Raw genomic sequence first — 27,557 nt, 5'->3', positions numbered from 1 at the left:
TATGAATATAATCACTCAGGATACTAGAAACGAGGCATGAAGGATACAAGGGCATTAAGGAAATAGCAGGAACACAAGGAAATGCTAGAAATAATTTTGATCTTTAGTTATAATCTTCAATATTTGACACAATATATTTTAACACGTTTTAAATATTTTAATATATTTCATATATTTATGCTATATATGTATTTATTAAATTTCACAAAACTGCAGAAATGAAGACATAAAGCCCATTTAAAGGCAAATTATAACAAAGGGAAGTGAATTCTGGAATAGAGTTTGAGCCTTTCCTCCTGTGACCTGTCCACGTGGCACACTCTCTCCTCTGTATCCACCCGTGGGGCCCTGGGAGGGAGTCGAGAAGGATCTCACTGCTTCAGAGAGATGTGCTTGCAAAGACAGAGGCTGTGACTTAGAGTTGCAAAGGGAATGGAAATGGGTGCCTGTGTGGCTTTCGCCTCCCTGTCCATCTCACCCAGCCCAGGTCCTGAAGGGCTTGGGGCTCAGCAGCCCAGAATTGAAGCCTGTGTGTGCAGGCATTGATAAAGGGATGAGCCAGCCCAAAGGGGAAGAGACCCCGGGTGGGGAATCGGTTTAATCCTGCAAACAGGTCAGGCTTAAACTCACCGTCAGCCACAAAGTCTCAGGCTTTCCCGTTGTTCAGGGAAACATCTGGGTCCTCACTTCCTCTCTGCACTGCACGCTCTTGCTTCTCTTGGGTTTCTGAGCAATCGGGCTTTCCAGGGAGTGTTTCTGCGTCTTGTGGACTCTCTCTCCTGGGCTCTGACCCTCTCTTTTGGGATAATCCCGGTCTGAATTCTTCAGCTGCCCCCGACTCCTGCCCCCCATCACGGCTCCCAGGCCCTGCCTCTTCTCCCACAGACCCTGCCTCCTGCATGGTGTCAGCTTCCTCACCCTCCCGAGCTGGCCCTGGCTGTGGGGCCTTCCCTTCCAGGTCAGAAGTTTTCCCTGGAGCCTCGACCTCAGCCTCCAGCACCCAACTCGCGGTCAGCTCCTCCACCGCTGGCACCTCCTCCCTGCTCAGCGCTATTTCCTCTACAGCCACCTTCTCTGCAGCTGCTGTTTCTCCTAGCGTCTCACCAACTTTGTGCCAGCTTTCCTCGCCAGTAACATCTGAAAAGGAGGCGCCTTTATTCGCTTCTGTTTTCCCCTCAGCTGTCTTTGAACCTGCCAACACCTCTGCCTCTGTGGCTGTTTCTGCCCCTCCTCCTCCTTGAACAAGATCTTCTGCAGCCACAACTATGCCCTGCAAGCTCCCGTCCCCCTCGGTATCCCGGTTCTTCACTCCTGGCCCCACGATGCCCTCTTCATCCGCCCCCTCCTCTGGGTCCTCATCCATCACTTCTTCACTTAACTTCACTGCCATCATGGAATCTCCCTCAGGAACATCTTCTTGGGTCATGGCTGTGACGGCCACTCCCTCTGGCCCCTGTAAAGGCCCTTCTTTATCTCCCCCCTCCCAGCCCATCAGGCTGTCTTGATCTCTGTCTGCACATCCCTGGGCCTCGCCCGCAGCCCCGGGAGTCTGCGCCCTCTCTACAGGCTCGCTTTCGGGGGCTCCTGACACCCCCTCTCCTGCAGGGCCCGGCCCCTCCCCCAGGATCCCCTCTGCTCTGCCTCTATGCCCTGTGTCTCTGGCTTCTCTCAGTCTTTCTCCTTCTCCTTCTTTCTTCCAAACTGTTATGTTTTCCAGGGACTTTTCAAACCCAGGGGCTGCTTCAAACATGGTCACCTCTGTCTCTCTCCGTGAATCCTCTCCTCGTGGTCCTGGGTCTTCAGTCGTTTCAGGTGCCCCCGTGGCAGCTTCAACCTCAGCACCATGTTCCTTGTCATCGTGGGGGGATCGCGTCTCTTCCTTGGTTCTTACCTCCTTCATGAGTTCCCCGTTTTCCCCTTTAAACTTTTGCTCTTCTTCTAAAGTGTCTTCATCCTGAAGCACTTTTGCCCTTGTCACCTCTTCTCTCTCAGATTCAGTTTCCCCCGGAGGTGTTTTTGGCCTCTCAGCTTTCCTTTCTCTCGCTGCATCTAATTCCTTGGGTAACCTTTCTTTCCTCTCATCTTCCTTATTAGACTCTGACTCCGTCTCAGCCTCCTCCCTTTCCACATGGTCCTTACAAAGTTCTTCCAGGCTGTCCTCCGAAACCCCCATCCGAGTTGCCTCGGCCTTCTCAGAAGTCGAGGAGCTCAAAGGTGTTTCTGTTCTCACAACAGCCTCCCTGTCTTCGGCTGGCTCCTCTCCCCCAAGTGTTGCCTCTTCTAAACCCTCCTCTCTGTCGGATGCAGCATCTTCCACGGGTCCAGCGTCCTCTAGGTCTGTGGATGCTTCCTCTTCACTGTCCTCCACACCTGGCTTTGCAGACCTGGCCTCGCTCACAGCCACTCTCTCAGACTCTCCCTTCTCTGGCCTCACCGCCTCTCTCAGGGCCACTGCCTCCCGAGCACACTCTGAGTTCAGAGCTGCTACCTGGCTTACAAGCACTGAGTGCCCCACACCCTGCTCCCCGCCAGAAGCTGCCTTCTCCGCCTCCAGTGGTGTTTGCACCAAGGCCTGCTCCTCGGAAGACGTACCTTCCTTCAGACCTCCAGAGTCTCTTGCTGCCCTTTGTCCTCTGGAGTCTAACACCTCTTCATCTTGCCTTCTACCCCCTTCTGCTTCTGCCCCTGCCCTACTTGTTCCACCCTGAGGGAGCTCTCTTTCCTCTGTAAACGGCCCTTCTAATGCAGGCTGCTCTACTGTTGGTGTCCACTGCCCCAGGGGAACCTCATTAACCCCTGCTTTTCCCCACAGTGCTGCATCCCCTTTTTCTTCTGTGTCAGCATCTCTGTATTGGGGACCTTCATCTCCCTCCACTGCTTCTTTCTTCTCCAGTTTATGCTCTTCTGATGTGGCTTCCTTGGATTCCTTGTTTAAGCTGAGTGCTGCCCTTTCCTCCACCACTAAATTCCTATTCGGTGCTGTAAAATAAGATTAGAAATCAAAGTTACTTTAATCAAAGTGCAGAGAGGAGATATTACATATAATCTTATATATATAAGGATATCTATATATAATATCAAGGGGCTATGATATTATACATACAACATTTCCTCGATTCTAGGATGCCATTGACTATAACACGTACCATTATTTAATAATGGCTTTTCATGATGAAAAGAAATGCTATCAACTTTAATGGACACATTGATATTAAAGGAAAATCGAACATTGGAAATGTTGAAAACAAACAAAAAGTCCATGTCTTAAAATAATAAAATCTCTCTCCCTCCCCCCCAACCCCTCCATCACACACACACACACACACACACACACACACCCCACTTTCATTTGAAATATGAGGACTTGCTGAAAAAATTATGCAACAAGGAAAATAGTGAGGACTTAATCTTAGAAATCATTGTTCCCTGTAGCACCATAATATGCCTGTTCTCAGCCTACATTTCTTGTATTCATGTGGGCATTTAGCAACAGAGCCCTAACACAATGTGAGCCGATCATTATCCCATACATTACTTCTGTTAAAGCTACTAAATCTAGATTTAGTCATCAAATAACTGTGTAGCTCAAGGTAAGACTTTTTACTAAAGACACACATTTGTATTATAGGTCAGAATACCTCCCATCTCTGTTCAGAAACTGATTTGCCTTTGGCAAAACAGGATCAGAGAGCAAGGCAGGACTTTGTAGTCTGGGACAATTTTCAACATAAATAACCTACTTGAAGTATTTCATCCATAATTTCGTGTAAATCTGGGTGTTCTCGCTTTCAAACTTCAATAAATACAAGTTCAATATGTTTCTTAAAAAGCTTCAAATAGATTTCTTATTATTTAGCAAATACATGTATTGCAATGATCCATGCAAAATAAATAAAGGTATTTCAGGCCAAATACCCAAAGTATTTAAATTTTCCAACTGCAGAATAATACTTATGGAGATAAGAGCTTCTAAAATGGTCATTTCAATGCTTTCTATCAATCTAATCTTTTTGCATTTGCAGAAGACACTGGACTAGGTGCTATGAAATAAGTTATAAGACCAGGGTGTCAACTTATAAAGTAAGCAAGTGTGTCTTCCTCATGTTTTTTCTCTTGCTTGTCTTTTCGGCTAGCCATCTCACCCCTACCCGATCCCATCACCAACAATCTCCCAGAATCACAATGCCCTGAGCTTACTTACTTCGTCCCTATTCTGATACCCCATCCTGGACTGTCTTATAACTCCATTTCCTCTCCTAACACCACACATGGCTGTCCTTTGTTGTCTTCCCTTGGCCTCTTGCCAGCTACTAAAATAAGCCATTTTGAAGTAAAACAATAACAGCTGATATTACATTTCCCTTTAAAAAATGTATTTGGAAGGTAGCTTTTGATGTTTTCATTCAAAGGAGTAACATAGAAACTTCAGGCCTATCCGTGAGGTTGGTGTTGTTGTTTATATAGGAGCTCAGCATAACACAGCAGTTATTTACTAATAGCAGAACCAAATGCTCACTCAGAGAACATGGCACCAATTCACCTGAAAGAATGCGGTTCATTTTATTTCATTACAGATTACTGGATTTAAAACAAAATTACATGAAAACAATGAGAAACAACGTGTCAAGTCCCTTTAATAGTGTATCATGAAAGTACATTAAAAATTGTCAGTTATAAAAAGCATGTAAAGAAAGTCCTCTGTCTTGTTAAGCTGACCTCTAAATTTATGGATTAATTAAAGATCATTCAGGAATACAGGGTAATAAAATTGCCTAGCCACCATGTAAAAATATACTGTGCCTAAATTCTAGGAGAGAAAGTGCTAATGGCATCCAGCTGAGCTACACACACACACACACACACACACACACACACACACACACACGGGAGTCAGACATGACATTCCTGAAGCAAGGGAGAAAGAGTAGTTGAAGCCCTTCTAAGAAATATCAGTACAAAAACACAACATGTTTTTGATAGCAACCTCATGGGCTTTTGAAAAAAAATAATGAATATAAGAGAGCGAGCTATATTCACAAATAGGGGAAATCTGATTTAGTGGCTGAGTGTGTACTTGGGGATCTTACAGACCTGGGTGAGAATGCCAGCTCTGCCACAAAGTTGTACGAACTTGGGAAATAACACTTCTCTAAGCCTCCATTCTCTTATCCATAAAACGGGAATAGCAGCGCTTGACTCACAGAATGCTTGTGAGAGTAAACCAGAAGATGCTTAACACAGTGCCTGGCACACAAGAAGCCCTAACAAATCTTCCCTCCACACTCCCCTCCCACTGGGTACAATATATGATATTTCTTGCTTGAGTTGGATTTAATAGACAACTCCTACTCTGCCTGCATTGCAGAAGTTTGGGGAGGTACACTAGAACTCCTCTGGTTGAACACCCACTACAATAGATTTGGATTCTCAAAGCTCAGGGTCCTCCTGCAACTCAGCCCACTGCAAGTTCAAGTATCACCTGGCCCTCTCCCCACTGCCCCGGAGAAACCAGAGCTCAGGGAGCCAGCATACGTGCAAATCGTCTGGCTGCTGCTATTCGTTGTGAGTAATAAAGTCCTTTTTCTCTGACCCAGGAGTCTTGTGTCTTCTGACGCATCCATGAAACTGTGAGGGGGTAACTTGCTTGCTTGAAAATAGAGCTAAATCTTAAATACTTCACAGGGCTTGATGCCTATCATCAAAAATTGGAGGTGGGGATAATGTGACTATATGATGAATAAAATGAATCACCCTCCCCCGCCCCATCAGCTGCCACACACACATACATGTATTCAAATCAGGGTGTTTTTAAAAAGTCATCCACTGAATACAGGGAAGGCTGATTTCAAGGACACCGGCTGTTTGACCAGATATGTGTGAGTCATGGTCTGCTGAGTCCCTCTAATTGGCACTCTTGCAGCTGGAACACTCATCACCAAGAGCCAGGTCATTTGCTGATGGCAATGAATTCTTCCCTAATTTAAAAAAATAAGGAGTTCAAATAAATCATCATGAAATGTGCCTGGGTTCTTCACGTTTCCAATGGGTCAGTTAGGCATATCCACCTGCCTGGTCAGCTAACTGGGAGGCAGGCTAAGAAATAAGACTGGTCTGAAAATCCCTACCAGTATTTTTTATTATCTGAAGTCCTTTTTCAAAAAATTCTAGGCACCAATGTATTCAAAAAAGGATAATAACTTTCCTATCTGATGTCAGCTCCAAAGTTCCCCTTCAGGCCTCTCAACTACCTCCTGCCATCATATTCACTAGCTGAAAAGAAAATAAAGGTATTAGAAGGAGGAAACAAGGATCGGAGGATGAAAGATGGAAATGTGCTGTCTTTTGCAGAGGATTTCTGAAGGTCTTTCCCAGGTAATGATATGCCCTTACCTGCACCTGTGTCAATCTCCAGCTTCCTCGAGTGCCTCTCTTCTCCGTCTGTGCTGCTAACACCAGCCTCAGAGTCATAGTGGCAGTGGTGGCCAGGGTCCACCGCTTCAGCTACTAGCTGTCCAACTGATTGGAGACCATATGAAATATCAAAAGGTATTAAAAACAGGTCATGGGAACATTGTAAGTGGAAGAGCAGCAAGTGGGGTTAAATTAACTGTTAATTAAAAGCATTCACTTTAAAATACGACCTTGTTTTTAAAACTTATGAAGATTAAACAGAGTTCAGGCTATGATTTCCAAAAGAAAACACAATGGAAGATCATGAAGTAAAGAAATCCATGCAAAGAAATACTTGCATTTTTTAAAAAAGGCAACAGCCAGAAGCAGTGACAGATTTGCAAATGCACATGCAACGAAATGATTGAGAAGTTTAGTTGCCTTTTCCTTTTTAGAAATGTGTTATGGCTTTTATAATTCCAATCATCACTATTCTTTTAGATTTCTAAAACTACCAGAACTAACTATACTATAAGCATTTCATTCATTAGCAGATTTTAGTAATTTGACCCCAATACTCACTCCATGTGGACAGAGCAAAAAAGCTATTGCATGATTTCTACAAATTTGACAGGAAAAGCTTTTGTAGAGATTCCTGTTATCTGCAGCTGATTACTAGCACTGAACTTTAGGAACACAAAGACCTAAGAAGTTCAAGTCCCATACTAACTGTGTCTCCTTGGGTAAATTCTTTGACCTAAGTCTAAACCTCAGCCTCAGTTTACTCATCTGTCAAAAAGACATATCTACTCAGTGGTTATATTGGGAGCATTAACTGAAATAATACCTGTAGAACATGCTTATATTTCACTTATTAGCAAGTGCCTAAGCACTTAATACATAACAATAGATGATGAAATGATGAGCGTGTCTGTTATAAGTATTATCACCCAACCTGACATAATTCTAGGCAAACTGTAATAGCCACTGTTTGTTTTTAATTTCTGACACATTCCTGTCTACATCCCTTGACTATCATCTGATGACCTATGCCCCTAAAACCCTGACATCTATCATTATGCCACCTCCTGGTTAACAAAAACTCACTCAAATAACGCTAGACCTAGATTTGCCCTCTGATAAGACATATTATCTCCAAAAGACCCTTCTCGCCTCCTCCTTCCCTCCCTTCCTCCCTCAATATCTATCTCTCCCTTTCTTTCTCTACCTCCCTTCTCTCTTACTTTCTTGCTTTCTTTCCTTTCAGATATTCTGATCCATTTGATCCAAAGACTGTACTTCAAGAAAAAACAGAACTAGAATGTGGTCCCTTGCTCAGTTTAAGGGGAATTGCTAAGGAGGAGTTAGTTACTTACTGATCCCTCTGTGTTTGGAAACAAACAGTGAAATATCTGCCTCGTGTGACTTTTGGGGGGAAAATGGAATGACTTTTAAGTATATTAATCTTAAGAGAACAAACATGGAAATGAAAAGAGGTACATCACATAGTTCAAATGTATTCTCTTTAAAAAATTTTTGAACATCAGTTTTCCTCATTCATCCAATACACCAAATAAAAAAAGTTTAGATATGACATCAACTTAGGACAATTAGGTTATACTTGGGATTTTTTAAATCAAATCAACCTTTATTTTAGTAACTTTATAAAATAATACATATAAGCTAAATATCATCTTACCCACTATACTAGTGCTAACACTGTATAACTAGAGAGTTTCAATAAACAGTGTTTTAGGTCTTTATGTATAAATCTGCTTGGCTGACTAAGCAATAGAAGTCCCAAGGACAGCAGGACAGGAGGGTGGGAGGAAGTCTGATTTGGCATCAATTACTGAAGTTTTGTTTCATGAGAGCCAATAGGACATCTAGATTTTTCCCCAAGTAGTCCACAGGTTATAAGAAAATATGGTTTATTATACAAATACTGAATCATTATGTTGTACACCTGAAATTAATATAATGTTGTATGTCAATTATACCTCAATAAAAAATTTTAATATGGTTTACAATAATAATAATAATTTTTTAAACATTAGCAGCTATTGAACCAAAAGACCATTCTAGAAGCCAAACAGTACTAGCATATTCTGAAAATTACAACTCACTCAGAAGTGCCTGAAGCATGTAGTCCTTCTGTCTCAGGACTGTAATCACCACTTGCCCCCGTCAGCTGACTTCCCCCTGGAGGGTTAGCCTTTGGAAGTCGATAAGAGCCTGTACAGTTAGGTGCTGCCTGCTTCAGATTCAGCAAGAATGGGACCACTGACCTGAGCATCAAGGATTTATTAGGTGTGAGATCAGAAAAGACCTCACTTGGCCATTTTTTTCTCAGATGTTCTTCTGAAACTGAAACTTAAAAGCAAGACCTCTGCCAGTGTCTAACTTTGACAGTGTTCCACCCACAGTAAAGGAGAACTGTGCATGCTGAGAGTCCTATGCCAGCAGTGTGACACATCGCCCTGTGTCCTCTAGCTATTCAGCCCTTCATCCCTCAAGGCTCCGCTCTTTCGCCTCCATAGAAAGATGACCATCAACAGCAAAGAGAATTCTCAGTTCCCACAGCATTTGTAGCAAAATGGAAGAGGCTCATACAGAGAATTTCGTAGGAAAACACTTTTCCACTCACATGCTATAGGATATTTCAAGACGTTTTTAAAATACCAAAATATTATTGCATTACAATATTAGCTTTTTATTATGAAAACAAACATATTTTAAAATAATATATATAGTACTTTCCCAAAATATGAAAATAGTTAATAGTCACTGCTGAAAGCTTACAATGATAAAAAAGTACAGAGAAGAAAACAAAAATATCCTAGTTTCACCACTCAGTAATAACTACTAGTTAACATTTTGGCAGATTTCTAAGTATTTCTTTACTCTTACTATAGATAACATTTTGTATCCCATTTTATTCATTTAGCAATATATTATGACTATTGCTACATATTAAATAACTATTCTTCAATAATTGCACTGAATATTCTAATAAGGTTTTACTAAAATTTGGTTAACCAATTGCCTGGTATTAAATATTGAATTATTTCCATTTTTTGTGATTATAAAGCTACTTAAATTACTACTTATAATTATTTTATTATTTCTGACTATTGCCTTAGGATATATTCCTGGAATTGGAATTGCTGGGTCAAAGACCATGATAATTTTTAGAAGCTTTTGATACATGTTTCTCTATGCTCTTCAAAAAAGGAAGTATTAATTAACAATTTCATCTATAATGATGAGAGGCCTTATGTCCCTGTACTATTGCCGACAGTTTCTCAATTTCCACCAATTCTTTCTAAATTTGATAATTTAGTAATTGAAAAGTGGCAGCAAGGATATAGTTTCAATATTAGTAGGCAAGCTTTCTAAATTCATTCCCTCTCCTCTGCTTGTTTTGAAACTAAACAAACTGTTCCCATCTTAAAGCTTGCTAAGGATCTTGAGCAATTCTATACCAGAAGAAAGTTTTGCCAAGAACTTTTCATCTGAATTTTAAGAACATAAGAAGGCTATAAAAGCAGAGTAAATATATATCCAGGTTTATTCCAAGTTTCCGGTCACCTTGAAAACTATGCCTGTTCTTTGATCATTCTTTGTGTAGCCAATCAATTATCTTCCCAACAACTCGCCATGACAAAATTTATGACTAACATCATCTACCTACACAGTAAAGATGTTCCTGCATTACCTTTGGCATTGAAACATGGCTTACAAAAGCTCAGGATTAATTACAACTCAAGACCACAGCTGTTCAGAGATAACAGATTCAGAAAGCTAAAGTCTATTCTTCACACAGTAGCAAGAATAATCTTTTCGAAACTTTCAGCTCATGTCATTTGTATGCTCTAATTTTTCCAATGGTTTCCTATCTCAGAATAAAATGTTCCCAATGGCATGTAAGTTTTTCCCTCTGGCCTCATCTTCTACCACTCTCCAGCATGTCCATTCTGCTCCCATCACAATGACCTCTTTCCAAATCCTTCACTAGACAACGATGCTCCCAATTTAGAGTTTTTGCATTGGCTGGGCCCTCTGCTTCCTGTGCTCCTTCTTCAGATGACAGAGTGGCTCACCCCTGAACCTCTTTCAGTCTCTGCTCAAATATCCCCTCATTGAGATAGGCTAGCCCTAAAATACTACCCCTTCCTCAAACCATCGCTCTATGTCCTTACCTTGATTTTCTTTTCTGCTAGCACTTATCCCAGATGCCCCATTACATTTGTTTTTCACTTGGTAGGCACATCTCCTCCTAGAATATAAACTCCAATATAGGCAAGGACTTCATCGTGTTCACACCAAGAACAGTGTGGCATAAAGCAGATATCTAACAAATATTCCAGAATAAATCTATTGAAACAAACAGCTAAATGCTTTCACAGTTCATTCAGAAATTGTATTTAGACTGCAATTCATAGCACATGATTTTCTTGTTCTTTCATCAAGACCATTCTATCCTGTCTACTTGATGATAAAATTGCATTTTACTTTAGTCCTAACATGATTTAGGTTTATATTACCCAGCCAAGCACTATGACTTCTGATTCATGTACAAAAGTATAAATGCCTACTTCTATATACATTTTACATTATACTATATAATATTTTATTCTCAATATTTTATGTATATTCATAATGTATAAATTATATAAACTTCACATATTAATGCACATGAATTGTTCCACCATTAGAACACCATGTGTCACAATGCATTGACAGCTTAAACTAAAAATAACAGAGAAAAATAAACACATTAAAATAACACTCTGCCCTATAATACTGACTTAACTCACAAGGACACTATCTCATTGTAGCTAGCAATTATAATTTTTTACTTTATCCACTTCACTGGATATGACATATCTTTTACATAAATTCACCTGATTTGTTGGTGGACTGACTGGACAAAGCCCAATTAAGTGTGACATATTATAAAATAGTTAGAAGGAAGCTATCACTTTATGTTATCAACTTGAAAGGTATGAAGGAATTGAATGTAGTACTTTACAAGTTTATCTATTGCTGTGATTTTAAGTGAAGACAATTCAGATTAAGTTGTATTAACTTAGACACAACAAAACATCATTAATTGTATGTGATTTTTTAGCCCATAGACTTATTCTTAACATAATCACAATTTTTATTCTAAGTCTATTTGAAAATGATTAATTCAGTGCTATACAAAATGAGACAGACTCTTTTACACGTTATCTCAGACGACCTAAGGTTCTAATCAGTGAGCTAAGTAAAATATACATATTTCAATCTTCACCAGCCTTCTGGTCTAATCTATGTGAGCTGATTTTGCAGCAGAGTCATCTAAATGACCTTCATTTCAAGCACATAACTTTGGTTCCATCCCTCTCTCCCTCAGCCACCTAACTGAAGACTCAATTAAGGAGGAGGAATCACCATAGCCTCTCTGCTTGGCATCTGTATCCATATAACATACAATACCTTCAAGACCTGGCTTATTTCATCTACAATTTTGGTCTTTTATGGAAGATGGGCCATAGAAAAAATCTACCAGTTCTTACATAGAAGGCAACATACTTTTAAGAATATTTGCAAAGCTATAAGATACTAAGGCAATACACTGGCATAACATGTACAGTAAATAAGAATCAAAGTACATAATGCTGATATGAAAAGATGTTCAAGACATAGTGTTTGAAAAAAAGCAAGTTGTAAAACAAAATGTATCATGTGTCCATCTGTATACAAAAATAATATCTGTATATACATATATAAAATATGAATACATTTATATATGTGTATATAGAGAGAAAATTTTCTGGAATCATGCATCAAAAAAAACCTTATCCACAGTTATCTATCTCTCAGGAAAAAGAATAAAGGCCAGGCAAGGAAGACTTTAGCTTTCATCTTATTCTCATCCATTATGTATTGTATAAACTTTTCAACCCATCTTTTGTAAGAAAAAATTTTTTTTCAAAAACCTTAAAATGATTGGATTGACATATATACTCTAATATGTGTAAAATAGATAACTAATAAAAATATCAAATTGTACACTTTAAATATATGCAGTTTATTGTATGTCAATTATATCTCAATAAAATTCTTTTTTAAATTAAAAAAAAACAAACCTTAAAATATCTAACTTTGATCCAGAAAGTAAACTTCTCGGAACCTAGCCTAAGAAAATAATTATTAATTTTAAATTATCATAGGTCGTAAGATATTAGAGTACTTTTAGTAGTAGTGAAAATAGGAAAAAACAGGGAAATGGTTAAATTATGAAAAAACCACAGGATGGGATAATACACAGACATTAAACATATTCGTGAAGATTACATAATAACAAAAATGCTTATGGTATAAGGTTAAGAATAAAAAGTAAAATACAACATTTTATAGAAATATGAAAACACAGTTTTGTAAACTCTAACTTTAGAAATAAGAAGGCTGACCATATGCTAAAGGTGATTTTTGTGTGTGATAAATTTATAGATGTTTTTAAGACCACTTTTCTCTATTTTCTAAATGTTATTTCATAGACAATGAAAAATAAATACTGATAAAGAGGTTTGGTACATATATTAGAGGAAAAGAAAGATTGTTATAAGCCTTGCCATCTAGTGTTGAACCCACCTCAATGAAAAGATAATAACAAAATGGTTTAAAATTATAGATGTTATGAAGTCAATAACACAGGCTTCCCATAATAGTTGAGAAAAATAGTAAACCTATACACTCTTCATTTCACAAATCCAGAGGGGGAAAAAACCCACTGTCTTCCAAGTGCCATGATCTTAGTTAAATACATCTGTTATTCTATCCATCAGCTAATTACAACCTGCACCATGTGCATCTTATTTTACAAAAAGTTGTCTACTTTCATAAATCCAGGTAAACAATCTAGTTTTCTGAAGTGGAAATAAAAGAAATAATAGTAATAATGTCAACATTGCTACTGAAATTTAACATCTCTACCTTTTTGGTCAGCAGTTTGCCAAATTGTACAAATTTTCTAGATTATACATTACATGTGCCAGAATTGAACTGTGAAATCCAAGATCAGACATTTGAATTATTTTATAAAAGGGCTTCAAATGTATTTTAGTAAGAATCTTTACTCATATATGGCAAAATCATTTTGAAAATGTTGGGGGTCAGGAATGCCCTAGTGGCACAGTGGTTAAGAAACCACCTGCCAATGCAGGGGATATGGGTTCAATCCCTGGTCGGGGAAGATCTCACGTGCCACGGAGCAACTAAGCCCTCGCACCACAACTACTGAAGCCTTTGCTCTCAAGCCCGTGCTCCATGACAAGAGGAGCCCCTACTTTCTGCAGCTAGAGAAAGCCCGTGCACAGCAACAAAGATACAATGCAGCCAATAAGGAAATAAATAAGTAAATAAATAAATAAATAAATTTATTTTTAAAAACAGAAAAAGAAAATGTTGGCAGTCTTAGTGTTATAATTCTAGGGCAGAGGTTGGCAAACTTTTTCCTGTAAAGGGCTAAACAGTTCCTTAGGGCTTCGTGGACCATAGGGACTCTGTTGCAACTACTTAACTTTGTTCTTGCAGAGCAAAAGCAGCCACTGAGAATATGTAAACAAATGAGCTGATGCTGAAATATTTTATTTTCCAGCACTGAAATATGAATTTAATATAATTTTCACACATTGTCACATGTTCTTCTTTTAATGTATTCCAACCATTTAAAAATGAAAAAAAAAAAATTCTTAGCTCACAGGCAATACAAAAAGAAAAGGTGATAGGCCAGATTTGGTTTGTGTGCTGAAGTGTGTCAAACTGTTCATTCTAGAGTTTCTGTTTAACTTATTCCAGGGTTATAGCCCGTGCTACTTCCCTCTGGCTCGCTTTTTCCTCCTCCATTCCACCTTCAAAATCTTATCTAACCTTTTAAAGGCTTCCTCACAAATGTCCTTCATGAAAATTTTCAAGGTGACTTCATCAAATGGGTCTTCTCTTTCTTTGAAACCCCATAGCATGTGTACCTTCTCTGGCTTTACATATGACTACTGACTTTGTCCAGCTATTGGTGTGCCAAGCCTTCCTCTTAACATTTTATGGAAGAAACCCTCTCTTACACATTTCTTACTGACCATGGTGCATAGTAGAAGGTTAATGATCATGACTGAATGGAAAGATAATCGTTCAACATCTTCAATTCCTAGATGTAGGCCCCAGTGGTTTAATAACAGCTTTTAAGTTTGTAAAATAAATGTTATAGACATTAAAAGTATTCATAAGTTTCAAAATACAGATGAATTTTAGTAATACGAGGGGGAGTCAAAAATTATTCACTCTCTGATCTAGGGGTTTCCTGGGTGTGTAGGACAGTTCCACTTGACATAGAAAGTCTTGAGGCATGTCCCAGGATGATCAGGCCCCAGTACTTTAGACACATGGAAGGTGTGATACTTTTCTTAACTTTAGGAGGACACTTAAAGGACCGAGTTGTCCTGCAGATGGCCGGTTGTGCCTGCAGGTATTTGGCTCTCACATACACCCTGCGCCCTATAACTTATATCTCGGTCCTTTCCCTGCTCTCTCCCATCTATCTCCCCTGCCAACATGGTGGGCGTTCTTTCTGACTCCAACGTAAAATTTGTCGTCACATTTTAATATGAGGGAGAGTCAAAAATTATTCGCACTCTGGCTGTAGAATTTATTTTAATTAACTTTTAGAAAAGACAAATACATCATTTTTCGACATAATCTCCTTGCTTTTCAATACACTGTCCATCTGTCAACAATCTTTCATATTCCCTCATTAAACATATTTTAGGCTGGGCTGCAAGCCACAAATGCACTGCTGTCTTCACTTCTTCATCAGAAGTGAAACTTCGTCCTCATAGGGCTGCTTTCAGGGGACCAAACAGCTGAAAGTTCGATGGAGCAAGATCAGGACAACAGGGAGGATGCTTTAACACCTCAAAACAAAGTAATCCACGACAGACTTGGGTTTCAAAAAGTTTGTGCAAGATGAAATAACTCACAGAAGAGCATAAGCAGAAGCGTTTGGATATCTGCAAACAAATTTTGGACTGACACTCTAAGGATGGTGAAAGTTTCTTAAAGAGAATCATTGCTAGTGATGAGACATGGATTCATCACTATGAGCCTGAGAGTAAACAGCAGAATATGGAATGTAAACATCCTCAATCGCCAACCATGAAAAAGTTCGAAAGTACCATCAGCTGGAAAATTGATGCTTACAGTTTTCTGGGATTCTCAAGGGCCAGTATTGAAACATTATCAGGAAAAAGATTCAACAATCAACACTGCTCATTAAAGTGAGATGCTTATTGAAGAGCTGAAGGCTAAACTTCGAATTAAATGCAGAGGGCTGCTATCCAAGGGTGTTGTGATCTTGCATGATAACACATGTTCACACACTTCTGCCCACACTGTCGACACTGTGCAAAATCTTCATTTTGAGGTGCTAAAGCATCCTCCCTATAGTCCTGATCTTGCCCCATTGGACTTTCACCTGTTTGGTCCCCTGAAAGCAGCCCTATGAGGATGAAGATTCACTTCTGATGAAGTGAAGACAGCGGTGCATTCATGGCTTGCAACTCAGCCTAAAACACTTTTTTTATGAGGGGATGCGAAGCTTGTTGACAGATGGACAAAGTGTATTGAAAAGCAAGGAGATTATGTCGAAAAATGATGTATTTGTCTTTTCTAAAAGTTAATTAAAATAAATTCTACAGCCAGAGTGCGAATAATTTTTGACTCTCCCTCATATTAAAATGTGACAACAAATTTTACGTTGGAGTCAGAAAGAACGCCCACCATGTTGGCAGGGGAGATAGATGGGAGAGAGCAGGGAAAGGACCGAGATATAAGTTATAGGGCGCAGGGTGTATGTGAGAGCCAAATACCTGCAGGCACAACCGGCCATCTGCAGGACAACTCGGTCCTTTAAGTGTCCTCCTAAAGTTAAGAAAAGTATCACACCTTCCATGTGTCTAAAGTACTGGGGCCTGATCATCCTGGGACATGCCTCAAGACTTTCTATGTCAAGTGGAACTGTCCTACACACCCAGGAAACCCCTAGATCAGAAAGTTACTCCGTTTCAGAGAACTCAAAGTGAAGTTTAGAGTTTTCTATGAAATTTTTATATTTTTATTTAACTCTAAATTCCTATTACACAGATAAAACAGGAAATCTTTAGAAACTGGAGCCACTCTCCCTGAATTCAAATCCTGGGAATCCTTCTTATTAGCTGTGTGATCCTTGACACCTTACTTAACCGCTCCAAACCACAGTTTTGTCATCTGTGAAAACGAGAAAATGATAATAGAACCTAGCTCATGGGATACTGGGCTGTTGGGAGGATTAGATGAGTTAATACATGTAAGCGTTTAGCACTGGCACATAGCATCTATCAATATTAGCTATATAAACATAGAACTGCATATTTGGATAAGAACAAATAGCATTGCTAATATTAAATAACCTCTAAAAAGCCACACATATCCTTGCCTTCAGACATGTATTGTGTTTTATTTGATTCTTGAGATAGAATTGCCTTAGGAAGGAATTTACAGAAAATAGGAAACAGGCTATATTAGAATTATCAAGTAATTTTTTAAATGCAATAGAAGGAAAACAGCAAGCTGAAAATACATGTATGATGATTATGTGACATAGAAAGAAATAGGAAAACATTGAATCCCTCTGGCATTATCACAATAGTTTTTTCCCAAGCTTTGGCAGAATGCAATGATCAAGATCAGCTTCATGCATAAGGACAATGGCAGGTCAACTCAACAGCCGTACTTACCACCTTTATCCACCCTATGGGGACCTGCCTTTTTGTCCTTCACCTTAGCAGTGCTTCCTTCCCAAAGCTTACTCTTACTCTTTTCCTTTTCTTCCCTGGAAACATGTTCCCTGGACTTCTCAGCTAAGCCCTCTGCAATCACTTGGGTTCCTTTCTCTGCTTCATCTTCAAGAACATTCTCCAAGTTTTCCTCTATTGGCAGAGGCTTGGTCTCCACATCTGCTTTCATTATTTCTCGGTCTTCGATTTCCAGAGAATCCTCAATTGGGAGGTAGGTTTTTCCCGGCTCATCATTTTCACTCAACTCTTGAGAAGATGCACTTCTGACACTTTTGTTTGGACTGTTTTCAGCATGGGATTCCCTGTCCCCCAGTGCAGATTCATCTTCACTGCAACTAGAATATGGGTGACTTCTGGATGAGGTTGATGAAGCAGTTTTTATATCTACAAAAAATGAAAATGATGACATCATTGTTTTTCCAGAAAGGGAAATTTAATAATAATAATTGTGGGAATTATGTTAGTAATTAATCATACTAACATTTTTAATATAGGTTAGTAGATTTGATACCCTTTCCCCATATATTCCACATAATTGTCATGATAAAGAAAGACTTCTATAATCTGTGAGTCTATAGAATTTTCAATACAAAGTCACATTTAACTGAAAACCAAATCTATTTATTTTTTGAAAGCCATTTCATTGGAAAACCTTTGTAAGTATCTATTTTGTTAGAAGAAATAGAAGAAATTGAATAATCTTGTTCAGCAAGAGCACTTATTTCATTATTATCCTGGATAGCCACAGTATTCTCTGTGCATAAAGTTTAAGTATTTATCTACTGTAACACCCTGGGTGTTTTTATCTATTGTAACACCCTGGTAGCTCCGTAGGGTAAGAATATCTATGCATTTGCATAATACCTAGATACTTAATAAATATTTTGAGATAATGCTGTGTGTGTGTGTGTCTGTGTGCATTTGTGTGTAGGAGATGTAGTCTTTTTTTCTGGGTTCCCCAGAAGCAGACTCTGAGATGAGGACTCATGTGCAAGTGATGTATTAAGAATATGCTCTAAGAGAAACTCTTCTGGATGTGGGTGAAACAGGGCAGGGAAGGGAAGAAGTTCATCAGGGGAGCTATTTCAAACCAACATCTCAGCCTCAGCCTAATCCCATGGGAACCTCTGAAGTCTAAATTATACTAGAATTTTTCTTCCCTTGAGGAAGGAGCTGGGCTTTCAAACTCTGCTCCAGTCAGACATGGCTACAGGCCACCCTGGGGGGACATAGACTCCTTGGCACTTCCTTGCTCTTTGTGCCTGAGGGGGAAGCAAATCCAGTAGCTCAGCGCTGTTCTCTGAAGAAGACAGAGGATGCAGAAGCTGGAGATGGGCACACAGAATGGGAAAAAGAGATTCTAGGAGATTTAGGCAGCACACTGATGTGATGCTACAAATATGAGGTCTAGAAACCTATCAGAGCCAAAAAATGGTTTAGTACTTACTACCCAGAAAAACTTTTAAAAATCTCCAAGAAAGTAACATACTCACTGACTCTATAAGGAAGATACATTGCCTAAATGTCACAGCATATACTCCCGTGGAACATAAGAATACAAACTTGCCTTTGATTTTTTTAACCAAATAGATATATGTTTATAATTGTTTTTTATAGAATATATTTTTCAAATGAAATAGCCCACCCTTACAAGCTGCTTAGCTTTGTTTCCTCTGTGTGCTCCTGGCTTTTTTTTTTTTTTTTTTTTTTTTTTCTGTTTATGATTTTTTTCTGCTTGGCAGCTACCCAGATGGCTGTAGCAGCTGAGGCAGAGTTTAAGGGAAGAAATGCCTGTCTCTACTCTTATCCTCTTCCCTCCAGCCCCAACGGCTCTCCATGACAGGGCTTAGCATTTTAAGTATAGTCACTGAGACATATCAGGGATCCCACAAAGATTTGAGAGATGCTACACAGCAGTAAAAAACAAACTCCAAAAAGCCTTTCAGCAACAGAGCCCCTTAAGTACAATTCCATTTGTTCTTATCTTCCACCACCTTGAAAGGCACCAGATGACCACTGTTTCTCAAAGGAATCACATACTTCAGCCACTCATTCTTTATCTCCATCGTATAAGATCTGGATGTGCTGTCTCTCGGTGGGGAATGTACAGATTAAGGACAGTCATTCTCTATCTTATTTGTACTAGTTGAGAAACTTCAGGGATTATGATCTCCGCCTCTCTTAAGCATCTCACATTTGTTTTTTTAAAAAAGAGAAACAGAGCTTCTCTGGTAGCACAGTGGTTAAGAATCCGCCTGCCAATGCAGGGGTCACAGGTTTGAGTCCTAGTCCGGGAAGATCCCACATGCTGCGGAGCAACTAAGCCTGTGTGCCACAATTACTGAGCCTGCGCTCTAGACCCCTTGAGACACAACTAATGAGCCCACATGCCGCAACTACTGAAGCCTGCATGCCTAGAGCCCATGCGCCACAACAAGAGAAGCCACCGCACTAAGAAAGAAGCCCACGCACTGCAACAAAGAGTAGTCCCCACTCGCCACAACTAGAGAAAGCCCGCGTGCAGTAACGAAGACCCAACACAGCCAGTAAATGAAATATTTAAAAAAAAGAAAAAAAAGAAAAACAATTCCCATGTGCTAGAGGCTTGATCAGTGGTTTTCATTAATTGCACAATTAGCTAGGATACAATGTTATACTTCTTCTACACTAGGATACAATGTTATACTTCTACACTAGGATACAATGTTATACTTCTTCCACACATCCAAAAATATCAGTATCTACCATCTGAATGTTGACAGGAGGACTCTCACTTTTGGCTCTGAGAGTTGTTCACATAATTTAAAAAATGAGTGTTCCTCTTTCTTTAACAGCTTCTATTAATTGTATTATTTTATTTCAAAGACTGAAACATGCTCAGGTTCAATTTTGAGTCAATCCTCAAGAGAAGAAAGATCAGGGGAACAAATGGCCTCTGAGTGGCGAGGCTACCTGACCTCCCATATAAACTCATTTCAGTTTTCAAATTTCTCTCTAACCTCCTTGTATAATTTCATATTACTCTCATTTCTTACTCTCATTTTTATACAGACACTGGGGCAAGGATTTGCCTACAAAAAAATCTTAAAATGCTTTAGGGCCATGGCATGCGATTTTCAACACTAATTTTATTTATTCTCTTAGAAATAAAGTTTTTACGTAAAAACTTTTTTATAATGGAACTTTTTATATAAAGAAATTTTAGGGTAGATTTGTAAATTGTAATTTCTTTTTTCCTTAGGAGGGAAAAAGTTGTCTTGGAGTCACGTTAGGAAACAGCTATGCCTCCTACCAAATTCCTTTTGTCTCTCCAGTGCTCGCTCCAGGTACTGATGCTAAGAATCTGACCTTGGTCTTCCTGGTAGGGACCTGATCTGCACCCACTCCCTGAGTCTGCGGCCAAAGCCAGCATGTTTGGTGCCACAATTCCACATCCTAAGCCGGATCTCTGACTTTCCTCTCTCCACATTCAATCAGCCCCCAATCCTTCACTCTCTTCTCTTTTCATTTCATCATAACTATTTGTTGATAACTATTCCTTCTTTTATATCACTGCTATTTCACACTACATGAGATTGAGAGAAAATGCTATGTTTTTTCTGTAAGACAAACCTAGGTGCTCCAATCATGACTAAGCTACTCATTAGCTTTGACTTTGGTTACATTACTTAATTTCTCTAAGCCTCTGTTGTCTTGGCTGTAAAATGGGGATGAATTCTATGTATTGCTCTCCATAAATCATTGTAGAAATTACGTGATAAAAATTAATCTCACCAAATCAAATAATCATTCCTTTATGACTTTCAGTCTTCTCCCTCTGACATCATGCAGGATAAGTATATTCTAATAAATTTCTTTCTGTGGTTTCACCCTGTGTATTATATTGACTAGTAATCACAGTTACCATTTACTGAGGAAAACAAGATACACCCTGATCGTGATTGTGCAGCTACTCCGCACCAAGTAATGAGGTGAGCACTTTACAAACATCTCATTTAACCCCATGGAGTAGTTATTTATCTTCTTTTTCTAGATCTAGAAAGTAAGGCCCATAGACATTAACTAATACCCAATGTCCATTAGCTATCACAGAGCAATTTTTATAAAGTACTTCTTTTGTAATGACCCACTGTATTAAAACCAAAACTGCTCTACCTGCCACAAGGCCTTCAAACAGAGGGCACCCACTGTCATGAACCCACTATTGCTTCTCTTAGCTAAATTTCCACTGTTACCACCCCAGGATAACAAATGGAAAATATTTTACATATTCTACTATATATATGTCAGTAATCTCCACTGTTTGCACCGCCTGCCTAGTCAATTCGATATACACCTGACCAAAGGCACCAACAACACACACACACACACATCCATAGTTAGCACCAGTCCAGCAAATTCAGGATGAACTCTGCTCTCCCTCCTCGTAACTGAGGTCCTGAGTTGTCTTCCATCTTCCACCCACTTACAGAGACTCATTCATTCACTAAATGCACATTGAGCACATCCTATGTGTCAGGCAAAGTTCTTGTATTGAGGACATGATGCAGAAAAAAGCAGGTCAGGTCCCTGCTTCCACAGAGATTACACACTCTAGACAGACACCGCCTCCTTTGGCATGAGCACAACAGATCAGCTACACATGTTCATTATGGTATTTGTTCCTTTTCCTAACAGTGACCATGGGTAGCTCTCTCGGAAGCTGTTGTTAGACTCTTACTGCAATCGGTAGCTATATTATTTGTTTTGAAACAATGACAAGTCCTGACCTTACTTTTTGATCACTTCCTCACCCACTAGCATGGCATGATGCATTGTTTTACTACAGTTTAAATTCATTATTTCCCTCCATTAATGTCCCGATTTTAGCTACTTTATTTTTAGCTTACTAGCTTGAAGCCCATATAGACACCTCAATTTAAGTTCACAAACTCAAGTATGTAAACTCAATTAAAAATTTAGATCACTCCAGTGACATACCATATATCCCAGACCAGTGGATCCAACACTCTTCTGAGCTCTAACAAATTATCTCTCTTTCCCATTCCTTGGTCCAAGGGTTCACAGCAAAATCTGCATGAATGTTGCACCTATTTTCTTTAAATCAGCCTTGACACATGAATTTATATATCCTACTATTCCTTGTATTAATAGTTCTAGATTATACTCATGAGTTCATCAAAATCTGTTCATATTTTATGTTAGAAACTATGGTTCAGTCAATATTTTTGTGTATAATAATACCTGATTTGACAAGTGCTTTGTATCCTATAAATATCATCAAATGAGTGTATGTTTAATGAAAATAGAACTAGAAATAATTGAATTCCAGCCATGAACAGTAACTAGTTATTTGGTGTAAGGGAGAACATATGTCCTCATACTGGTAATTCATTATCAATTCACCAATGAGACCAATATATACATTACTTTGTAAGGATAAATATCTAAAGTAAATGCAGATATAGCAAGAGGAGAAGAAGAAAGCTTAAAAGTTCCTCCTTCTTTACCTTTAAGTGGATTTTCTAAACATTACTCTGAATACTTAAAATACTGAGAATATAACCCAATCATGTATCACATTGTGCTGCTTGAGTCTTTTTACATTTATCCATTAATCTGGTCCACCAGTCATGCATTTCACAAGATTTTATTGAGTGTCTCAGTAGTGCCATCGCTATGTACAGGGCAGATCCAAAACTGTAGAGAAATACCTCATAGAAAAGTATTTTATGTGAATTAAAAGATGATGCTGTATTTCACCCTGAAAGCCATGACTTCCTACATCAACAATCCAAAAGCGAAGATGAATTGAAGAATTCTTACAATTAAGAAAAATTAAAGTGTGACTAATCGCACAAAAAACAACAGACAGATTCTGACCAAAAGCTGCCTACAATCTTCCCCTAACCCTCTCTGGTCTGAGGAGCACTCAAGTTACACTGAAGTCCACAGAGTGTGATTTCACAGCACGTACAATTTCAACACAGAAGGAGCAGCCTTCCCTCGTGTGCATCTCTTCAAGCCCATAGTCAGACCCAGAAAAGAAGAGTGAAGTACTTGAAGTCAGGAAGTCACATAAACAGAATACTTTTGTGACTCTTGAGATTTTCAGTCTTTAAGGCCTATGTCTTCAATAGAGAGAAAAATAACACAAGTAAAATATTCTCTTTCTTATTAAAAAAATTTTTTTGCTTTAATTCTTATGTTCATTTCTTTGTATTCTGGGAACAGATTCCTTCTCTCTCTCCCTCTCTCTCTCTCTCTCCACCCCTCTTCCCCCCTGTTCTCTTTCTTACAAGGAGCTACTTAGTCTCTACCTCTTACTCATAGGTACTATCATCCAAACTGTCCATAAAAGTCTATTCTCAGCAACATGACACTTTTACCCTCAACCTTATAACATTCATCTATGACAATATATTTTCAACTGGTGAATTGGCTCCTGGGGTTGCCAACACAAATGCAGAAAAAAGGAAGCTGTCATTCTTTTTAAACGATGGGAAGCCTCACACATCATTCCTAAAGCAGGGTCCTCTCTTAGTGGGCGCACAGTCCCTGGCACTCCATCACTCGCAGGCTGCTCAGCTCAGTGTATTCATCAAGGCGGGCCCATGCAATTGTTTGCTGGCAGTTTAAATGGGGCCAACTTGTCACAAGAGTGACAGCCTGGGCAATTGTTTGCCCTCTGGGAACAGGTGCAGGCAGGTTCAAATGAAACACATCCAAACACTAACAGCAAGATTCTTAATCATGTCAATAAAAAGGATGTACCAGTGTCTGGGATTCAGTGGTCACAATATACCTCTTACACTTTTGAAGATGAAATGCTGTCTGGCTTTTCAATAGAGTGTTCCAAGGAATCTATCATGTCATTATCATTTCTAATACACATTTTTTGTTTGCTGGATAAAATCTCTAATTCTGATACTCCACATGCTAAAAAGCATGTTTTTGAATAACACAGGGTCAGGTTATCAAAATAAAGGGATGGAAAATAAAAGATCTCGGTGGTGGAGGAAAGAAACAGTGATAAGAAATGAAATTTTACTTCAGAATAATGGCAAAGTTTTAATGTAAATACCAAGGATGCAAAGGAGCTCTTAAAAAGGATTGTTTAATAACATCATTATTGAAAAATAATGATGTTATTAAACATCATTAAAATAGCTGGTTTAATTTTTGGCTCTTAAATTTCCCAATATTGTGGACTAGATTCTATATATTCCAATAGCTTTCACTACATATCTAAGATATTATATATTCTATATCTACATAATGCAGTTAACTCTATACAATGCTTTTAATAAAATTCCAATAATAATCATATTATGTAAATGTAACTAGATATTGTGGCACTAACAAAAGTATTTTAGTATTCTTGGTGTTAATCAAGTAATTGCTCGATATTCACAAAATATCTTTTAGGAAATTACCTCTGTGAGGAATAACAAAAACAATATACAGTCTTAGCTTTCGTACTGCAATCAATTTTTATGTTATTAACTCGTGTAATTAATTTGAGGGGCAAAATTTAACACACATAAAACAATGAGTGAAAAATGAACTACTGAATGATAGAGTTTCATAAATTAAAGAGCTCAGTGAAGGCTGCTGAAGTAGGAGAGTCTCGTGGAAGAGGAAGGGTGTAAACTAGAAACGAGCAAGAGGCCTGGGAGTGGATCGGGGAGTCAATCCAGGGAGGAGAAAGGTAAATTCGGGAAAAATTGGAAAATGTCCATTTTAATTTCCTCTACTTAAAAGTAAAACAAAAAAAAACAGAGGCTAAAAAATAGGATAAGACAAAGAGCTCAAAATAAATACCTCTAAAATGTATATTCTTAAGGAAACAAAATCCTTTTATGGGGGGGGGGGGGGAGACTTGCTTTAATTTTAGTTAAGCAGATATTGTCTGATTTGGAGAAATGTAATTTTGTTTTTCTCCAAAATCCAGGCTCTGAATTTTGCATCTTGGCTCCACCAGTTTCTGGCTGTGTGAGTTACTTAATCTCATCATTTCCAAGTTTCTTTACTTGCAAAATGGAGATAAAAAGTATCTGCTTTTCTTTTAAGGTTGTTCGAAGTAAATCAGAATTCATGTAAAATATTTTAAAAATAAATTTATTTATATTTGATTTATTTTTTATTGGCTGTGTTGGGTCTTCATTGCTGTGTGCGGGCTTTCTCTAGCTGTGGCAAGCAGGGGCTACTCTGTTGTGGTGCGCGGGTTCTCACTGCAGTGGCTTCTCTTGTTGCGGAGCATGGGCTCTAGGTGCATGGGCTTCAGTAGTTGTGGCACGCAGGCTCAATAGTTGTGGCTCATGGACTCTAGAGCGCAGGCTCAGTAGTTTTGGCACATGAGCTTAGTTGCTTCGTGGCATGTGGGATCTCCCCGGACCAGGGCTTGAGCCCATGTGCCCTGCACTGGCAGTTGGATTCTTAACCACTGCGCCACCAAGGAAGTCCATGCAAAATATTTAGCACAGTGCTTAGCACAAAATAGTCTTAATAAACAATGCCTATAGGATACCTTTCTAAACATAGGATTCCAGTTATTTAAGTGCAAGTAGTATTCGACGTTAAAGTTTATCCATCACTGTCGGTTATTCAATAATTACAGGTATAAATGATTAAAGCTTTCTTCTCCAAGTAAGATCCAAGTACTGCCTACATTCTTGTCTGCTTGAACATAAAAAATTACTCTAATCTTGGAAAAAATCCATTTGATCCCAAGAAAGCAAGTTGATTATGCAGTACAAAAATAATCCCCAGATGATCATATATTGAAATAATGTCCTGACTCTTTGTAATTATCAATACTTGATAATTCCCCACAATTACTGAAGAAATGAAAAATTGAGTCCTTTGTTTTGAACTAGTTATATTTATATGCAAACAAACTTTCAATCTTTTTCAAGGTCCAAGTCACTTGTATAGTGTCTTTAAAATTTGATTCAGCTGACATCACTTTTCCATAGAACTCTTTAACTTTTTCGATGGTATATAGGAATATAAACTTAAATCCAATATTCGCATTTAAAATGAGAAAATAAAATCTTATATATTTGGCATGCCTAGGAACATAAAATGTAAGTATTGAGAAATTACAGAAAAGGCCCAATTTAAGACTTTACAAAAAATTTTCAATGCTTGATAATTAACGTAGAGTAGTTCTCTCAACTCTAATAAAATGGCAGCAGATCTTGTTTTCAAATATACTGAAAGTTAGAATCTAATTTTTAACATTGTGCTTCACTCTTTACTCTGATTGTCAGAAAGCTCAGGATTAAATTTTTAGTTCAAGCATAGTCATGGTCTCATGTGCAGTTCCTAGTAAAATTACTTTCTCTTTTACTCTACATAATTTCTGTCCTGTATTTTATTGCTTTGTATATGTCTGCATGAAATTTCAGAATAGGTTTGCTTGATTTCTTTCTTGAAGAGAATGGAACTACAAACTATTTGCTCTTGTGACTACTTGATTACCCAATTTACTCTTATTTTGTATAATTCTAATGTATTCCTTGAATTCAAAATTTTGAAATTTTATACAGAAAAAAAATTGAGAGGTGAAAAGAATGGGGAAAACGGATAGCAATTCAAAAAGTCATCACAATGTTACCTCATTCTCTAGTCTAAAGCAAACTACAAAGATATACACATACTTAAATATAAGAGAAGGTTATTATTATCACTGAGAAATGCCCAGATTTTACCAGGGAAAATATTTTATTTACTAAGGCCCACATAGCCTTGGCCAAACTCTTTCCTGGGACAAAGCCAGAAACGGGTTCCCTCTTTGGACATTATTTTGGTAACTTAAGGTGTTTAAAAAGGTCTTAAACATTTAAGATATGCCTCAGATGATGAGTGTTTCTTTACCTGAAAAGCTCCATATTCTCCCTGTGACCATTTAGATTAATTTAGGTTTGAAGACTGTAAGGGGGGTACTTTGCCAAGAGCAATAATCCTTCCATAAACTAATACGCCAGCATCTGTGTTCAAGATAAGTTAAGAGGAAAAAAAGTGAACATAAGGGAGGAATTTTCAACTTTTCTTTTAATTGAATAGGAGCTACTTATCATTTTTCCAAACCCACAAAAATGGTGTATATGTGTGTGTATATAAAAGGAGATAGTTTGAGATTTTAAAAAAGTAGTGAGTTTCTAAGTAAACAGATGTGTCACTACAAGCTTCACCTGAAACCCTGCTAAAAAATCACAGCAAACTAAAGAAAGAGAAAGGACTAAAGAGTGACTCCATAATTTGGGTATCTATGGAAGAGGGGCT

The 27,557-nt window shown here is 38.5% G+C and overlaps 1 protein-coding gene across 1 annotated transcript in view; it reads right to left on the bottom strand.

The window, feature by feature from the left end:
* The window catches only part of ERICH3 (glutamate rich 3), a 76,944-nt gene that overhangs the window by 43 nt on the left and 49,344 nt on the right, over positions 1 to 27,557 (bottom strand). Inside the window, exons 12-16 of the mRNA XM_057695329.1 lie at positions 17,208 to 17,651; positions 6,391 to 6,516; positions 2,489 to 2,979; positions 880 to 2,455; positions 631 to 842 (exon numbers count right to left, since the gene is read on the bottom strand). Coding sequence (XP_057551312.1) covers positions 664 to 842; positions 880 to 2,455; positions 2,489 to 2,979; positions 6,391 to 6,516; positions 17,208 to 17,651 — 2,816 coding nt within the window. The 3' untranslated portion in view covers positions 631 to 663. The remainder of the gene's footprint in view (positions 1 to 630; positions 843 to 879; positions 2,456 to 2,488; positions 2,980 to 6,390; positions 6,517 to 17,207; positions 17,652 to 27,557) is intronic.

This window comes from Hippopotamus amphibius, chromosome 1, assembly GCF_030028045.1.
Source record: "Hippopotamus amphibius kiboko isolate mHipAmp2 chromosome 1, mHipAmp2.hap2, whole genome shotgun sequence".
Lineage (NCBI taxonomy): Eukaryota > Metazoa > Chordata > Mammalia > Artiodactyla > Hippopotamidae > Hippopotamus > Hippopotamus amphibius.
The sequence above is the reverse complement of the archived record's forward strand: the minus strand, read 5'-3'. Positions and strand labels throughout refer to the sequence as shown.